This window comes from Parasteatoda tepidariorum, chromosome 10, assembly GCF_982258835.1.
Source record: "Parasteatoda tepidariorum strain Cologne lab strain chromosome 10, Ptep-v5.0, whole genome shotgun sequence".
Lineage (NCBI taxonomy): Eukaryota > Metazoa > Arthropoda > Arachnida > Araneae > Theridiidae > Parasteatoda > Parasteatoda tepidariorum.
In genome coordinates, this window is record NC_141764.1 from 19643377 (window position 1) to 19650121 (window position 6745).

General features: G+C 32.8%; 1 protein-coding gene across 1 annotated transcript; it reads right to left on the reverse strand.

Annotated features, from left to right (window-relative positions):
* Positions 1–2983: 2983 nt before the first annotated feature.
* On the reverse strand, positions 2984–6745 carry LOC147802206 (uncharacterized). Its single transcript, XM_087152682.1, has one exon. The coding sequence runs from the start codon at positions 6743–6745 to the stop codon at positions 2984–2986; it is 3762 nt and encodes a 1253-aa protein (XP_087008808.1).

Consider the following 6745-nt stretch of genomic DNA (forward strand, 5'->3'; position numbering starts at 1 on the left):
ATGTAGATAAATAAATACCCTAACTATATAAATCCACACTTAAGGTTGAAAAATATTAATCCAAAGTAGAATATCAAACACCTCACGTTCATAAGAAACAATCTATCCAACGATCAAAAAATACACTTGAGGTTGATCTACACCGTAAGTTGTTAAAAAATACCTCTACAAGCATAAATATATATACTTGAGGTTGAAATATAATAACCTGAGGTAGAATATAAAACACCTCATGTTATTAAAAAATTACCTTTACAATTGTCAAAAAATTCACTTTAGGAACCTGGATATATCCTGATAATAACCTGAAGTGTAAAATGGCACATCTAATGTAGATAAATAAATACCCTAACAACTCTATAAATCCACACTTAAGGTTGAAAAACATTAATCCAAAGTAGAATATTAAACACCTCACGTTCATAAGAAACAATCGATCCAACGATCAAAAAATACACTTTAGGTTGATCTATAATAACTTAATGTGTAAAATGACGCACCTTAAGTTGTTAAAAAATACCTCTACAAGCATAAAAATATATACTTGGGGTTGAAATATAATAACCTGAGGTAGAATATAAAACACCTCATGTTATTAAAAAATTACCTTTACAATTGTCAAAAAATTCACTTTAGGAACCTGGATATATCCTGATAATAACCTGAAGTGTAAAATGGCACATCTAATGTAGATAAATAAATACCCTAACTATATAAATCCACACTTAAGGTTGAAAAATATTAATCCAAAGTAGAATATCAAACACCTCACGTTCATAAGAAACAATCTATCCAACGATCAAAAAATACACTTGAGGTTGATCTACACCGTAAGTTGTTAAAAAATACCTCTACAAGCATAAATATATATACTTGAGGTTGAAATATAATAACCTGAGGTAGAATATAAAACACCTCATGTTATTAAAAAATTACCTTTACAATTGTCAAAAAATACATTTGAGGTAGATCCAGAATGTTGAATAAATACTTCCACAGGAGTAGAAAAATATATTTCAGGTTGATAATTGATAGCCTATGGTTGAAAACAAAACACCTTATAGTAGAAAACATCTACCTCTCCACCGTAGTAAGATAAAACACCTCAGGTTGAAACATATATACCTCTGGGGGTATATTTGAGGTATTCATTTGCACCCTGTTCAATCTAAAGACGGATTTAAATAATAACCTCATTTATACCCCTGAAGAATACCTTAATTTTTCCATCAGGGTTGGTTCATTGATACCTTAGTTCTATTTTTGATTCACAGAATTTTTTTTTTATAGACACCGTAATCAATTACTCATTAACCTGATTACAGTATAATCAATATTGCCTGTACTCGTATATTGTGATAACTTGTAATCATAGATTTTGATTACATGTAACAATTATTACTTGTAATCTTCTCTTTACGAATTTGCGATTAATCATAATTATTTGAATTCACAAATACAATTTTAACCAAAATTCAGATAAGTTATTATCATGATTGTAAGTAAGCGATTATTTTTTTTGCCTAACTTAGCATCAGAAGTACCCGAGTATATTTCTACAGTTTGTGTGGCTGTGTGCATTGATATTTGGAATACCAAAGTATTGATTCTACCCATACTGTCCCAATAATGTATTAGTACTATTGTATGCAATCGAAAAAGTAACAACTCTAATTTTTGATTATGTATCAGCTAAGAGATCTTGATTGTAATATTTAATATTCATTTGTGTTTTAGCAAGCCTAAATTGCCAGTTTCTATAATTATACAGGATGTTCCGTAATAACCACACTGATAAGATGGAAGATTTCTCTTAACTGACAGATTAAGGTGAAAACTTTTTTGTATAATATTGCACATTAAACAGAAAAAAAATGTATTTCTCTACAAAAAAAATTAGTTGTTGTAATAGAAGTCTTGAAATTTTCAACTCGTTATAAACATATAACATTTGTACCTTTATTGTTTGGTTTTTGGCAGTGACTTGGAAATTCGTCGTAATAGTAAATTTCTCGTAATATGCTGCCCTTGTTATATTGAGCTTTTACTGTACTAAAGTAAGCTCGTACCGTATATTTTATTTGTTATCAATGTACCTGGATTTGATTTACATTCATAAAGAGTGTTACTTTGCATAACCCAGATTATTTTTGACAATGCTGCTACAAAGATGGGGGAAAAAAAACTGCAAGTTTTCGTGGGAAGGGGTACACAAAGTTTATACATTGATGTCTAATACATAAAGAAGAAAAAAATCTTTTAAATGATCGAATTTTCATGCACTAAGCGCCAATTTTATGGGCTCAAAGGTATAACTGTAACCATGTTCATTAATTACTGATAGTTATAAAATAAGTTTCTAATTCTCTCAGTTTTGTATATGTTCCAACTTGAACATACATTTTTTGATGAATTTAGATTTTCAAAATATAGGAGAATGGGAGTGGCTGATATGTCTTATTACTTTAACAAGATGAGTGGTCAAAATTTGAACCCTATATGCTTACTTTTTGTTTTTCCACAAAGTCCCTGATGCTTTTTAAGCGAGTCAAAAACTTTCTGCCTTCAATCATAATTTTTTTTAATTCAAATATAATTCCATGTAAAAAAAATTTATAAGAGGTGATTCGAATTCGACAATAATTACACAAATTGTAATAATAAAAAGGATTTTATTTCATTGTGGTTCAGTGGTTAAATCCAAACTGAAACTTAAGAAGAGAAGAAAAAATAATAAGAAAATTGTTTGCGCTCAGCGCCATCTGTTATCATAAATCCTCAACACTCCCCACTTGAACTCCTCCGAGTTCACTAAAATTTTAAACATAAAAATTAGACAAAAATAACATAAACATATTAAAAAAAAAATAACATTTAAATGCAAATAAATTTGAAATGAGATGCAAATATTCACTTGAAAGAAAATTAAAAAAAAACATAATCTAATAAGAAAATTAAAATAAAAACATTATCATTGTTCATTTCAGTCATTGAGTTCTAAAGGATAAATAAGTTGTACTGGGCGTTTATATTCGCCGTTGGATTTGCGAATAAGGCAAGATCTTACACGTCCATCACGCCCTTGAAATACTTTTGTTATAATACCTATGTCCCATAATAGTTTTGATTTTGTGGTGCCCTCCATCATAACCACATCTCCCACTTTCAAACATTTTGTTTGGTTAGGAGAAGTGAAGTTGTGTGCAGATCTCAAATTAAACAAATAGCTCTCCTTCCAGCGCTTCCATAAATTAGCCAATAATGTAGCTTGGTATTCTTTTCTTTTTATAAGAATCTTTTTGGTGGATTCTCTATGGATGGTTTCTATGAAATGGGCTGGATACTCTGCCTTTTCTTTACCAGGGGTTAAAAACTGTGATGGGGTAAGAATTTCCGGTTCACCAATTTCGTTAGTGACGTAGGACAAGGGTCGAAGATTAACGATGGTTTCGATTTCAGTCAATATAGTGGTCATCTCTTCAAAATTTAAGAGAGCTTTTCGAAGTATTTTCTTTAGAGGCTCTTTGACACTTTTTACCAATCTTTCATAAAATCCTCCCCACCAAGGGGCAAGTTGGACGATGAATTTCCAGGATATTCTTTTAGCAGCAAGAAAGTTTTTGAACTCGGAATTTTCCAAAATATCAAATAATCTTTGAAGCTCTTTATCGGTACATTTAAAAGTCTTGGCGTTGTCGGAGTAGATTGTATGACAACCACCTCTTCTACAGAGAAATCTTCTGAATGCCAGCAGAAAAGTCGAAGTAGACATGTCTGTGACTAATTCAAGATGTATTGCTCTCGTGACTGCACATGTGAACAAGGCTATATATGATTTCTTTATTCCATTTTCACCCTTGATGTAGATTGGTCCGGCAAAATCAATTCCGCATACGGTAAAAGCAGGAGTTTCACTAATTCGATCTTTTGGAAGCTGTCCAGTCATTTGGGTAGAAGGCTTGGCTGTGTATCTGCGACAAATCAAACATTTCGAGACAACCTTTTTTACTAATTGTCTTCCTTTAGGCACCCAAAATCTTCTCCGAATTTGAACTAGAGTGCTCTCTACTCCAGAATGAAATACATTTTCGTGTTCTCGCTTGACAAGCAACTCTGCAAATTTAGACTGTCTTGGTATGATTATAGGCTTTTTCTCATCAAAAGAATAATCTCCTTCGTCCAATCTTCCTGTGATTCTCAGGATACCTTTTTCATCAAGATAAGGAGCTAAATTGAAAATAGTAGAAGAAGCTGGAATAGGCAAACTAGATTGGAGAGTTCGTATCTCACTTTCGAAGAATTTTGCTTGAGTAAGCTTTACTAGTATATCTTCAGAATTTCGGAGCTCTTCTGCAGTCAGAGTGTCCATATTCGGCTTAACTTTCTTTAAACAGTTCAAATATCGCACTACCCACGCTATGATTCTAACAACTTTTTCGAGGTTGCTAAAGTTAGCGATATTTATCAACTCAAGTTCTTCACCATCTACACATTTCATAACGGTGATTTCATTTTTACGATACTCCATTTGTTCATCATTTTCTTTGAAGAGTTTCAATTCTGGCCACATTTCGGTCGGAAGCGACAACCAAGGTGGCCCCTTCCACCAAATGTCGGAATCCTTCAATATACTCGTGGAAGCATCTCTACTAATAAGATCGGCAGGATTGTCAATTCCGGGGCAGTGGAACCAGTCCTTAGGTTGAGTAATCTCTTGAATTTCTTCCAATCGGTTACGCACAAATTGTTTAAAACGAATGGCAGGAGTTTTTATCCAACAACACACAATAGAGGAATCGCACCAAAAGAAACTGTCACACGGAATTTTTATGGCTCTAGTAATAGTTCGAAATAATCTAGCAGAGAGGAAGGCACCTAGTAGCTCAAATCGTGGTAATGTAATCATTTTGAGGGGCGCAATTCTACTTTTAGCTGAAACAAAACATGTAGAAATATGCCCATCACTAGTTTCTGATCTGATATAGGCAACTGTACCATAACCCTTTAAGCTGGCGTCAGAGAAGATATGTAACTGTGAACTTATAATTTCTTTGTTACCTGCTTCGAGAAAATAATAACGCGGTATTTTCAAATCATTAAGTTCACCGAATTGTTTACATATTTCGCGCCACTGATTTTCCATATCTAAGGGTAGCTCTTGATCCCACTCCACTCCGCTTTTCCAAATGCTTTGAACTAGAGATTTTAGAAGCATTGTAAAGGGTCCCAAAAATCCTACTGGATCAAAAATACGCCCAATGATTTTCAAAATAAATCGTTTTGTTATTTGCCCTGTGTCTATCAATTTTAACAGAAATTTGGACTCAAAGTAAAATGCATCTTTTTTAGGATCCCAACAAACTCCCAAAACTTTAAATGGATAGCCTGATTGACCTAACGATTCCTTTTCATTCTGAACATCTATACCTGCATTCTTCCATAATTCGCGTAATTTTTTATCATTTGTTTGAAACTTTCTCAATACCATGCCCGCATCCCGAAATATTTCAACACAATCAGAACTTATTTGAAATGCTGTATCTGTACTGTCACTTCCCCCTATGACGTCATCGACATATACCCTTTCATTTAGTAATTCATACGCAAGAGGCTTTGATTTTGCAAACTTTTTAATATGCTCTTTAATAGTAGCCGCTAAGAGAAAAGGGCTACAGTTGATACCAAATAGTACTCGGCAAAATCTATAAATTACTGTAGACGAATCATTATCGGGGTCATCTGACCAAAGAAATCTTGTGACATCTCGATCTTCTACATTAATCCCTATTTGTAAGAAAGCTTGTTGCACGTCCCCTATAAAAGCAATCTTGTTTTCCCGAAACGCTAGCATGAGTTCATATATATCTGGGTTTAAATTTGGCCCAATATACAAACAATCGTTAAGAGACAATTCATTTTTTTTATGCGCGGAACCGTCAAATACAATCCTTAATTTGCTAGTTAGTTTATCGTTTCTTATAACCGCCCTATGAGGTAAATAACATTGTTTATAATTTTGGGGATCAGTGTTTTTAACTTTCTCAATTATCCCTTCATTTTCGTAAGTTTTTATAACTTTTTTATATTCTTCAAACAAGGATTTATCATTCTTAAATATCCTCTTTAATTTGTCAAACCTCTCTGAAGCCAGCTCAAAGTTATCATTTAACAAATGTTTTGTATTAGGTCTCCAGAGAAGTCGTACACTATACCTATTATTTTCAAAATGTAAATCAGAATTAAAATCTTTTAACAATTCACTTTTATTATCAACATTTTCTTCGTTCATAGTATTTATTCCTAATCCTTCAAGGTTCCAAAACAAAGAATAATCAACATCAGATATTATAGTATTGTTTACAATCCTACTTAATTGGCAATTATTCATGAATCTCCCTTGAACCACAAAACCAAATAAACTATCGGTTGCAACGAGCCCTTTTCCCAGCCTCAAAGACGTATCAAAGATTACGTCATGTAGGAAATCGGCGCCGATCAAAATGTCTATATCATCAATTTCTCCGGTATCCGAAAGAAAAATATTATTTTTCCTTGCTAATTGTTTAATTTTCTCTTGGGGTGCGGCTATTTTCCCACACGTTATTTTTTCTACTACAAATGCTTCAATGCACACATTTAATTTTTTATCGTTTTTGTTCTGAAGATTCACTTTCACTAAATCATAAGAACACCCCTTGGAAATTTTTTCTCCAAAACCGAAAACATGCAACCGTTCAGTTTTCAT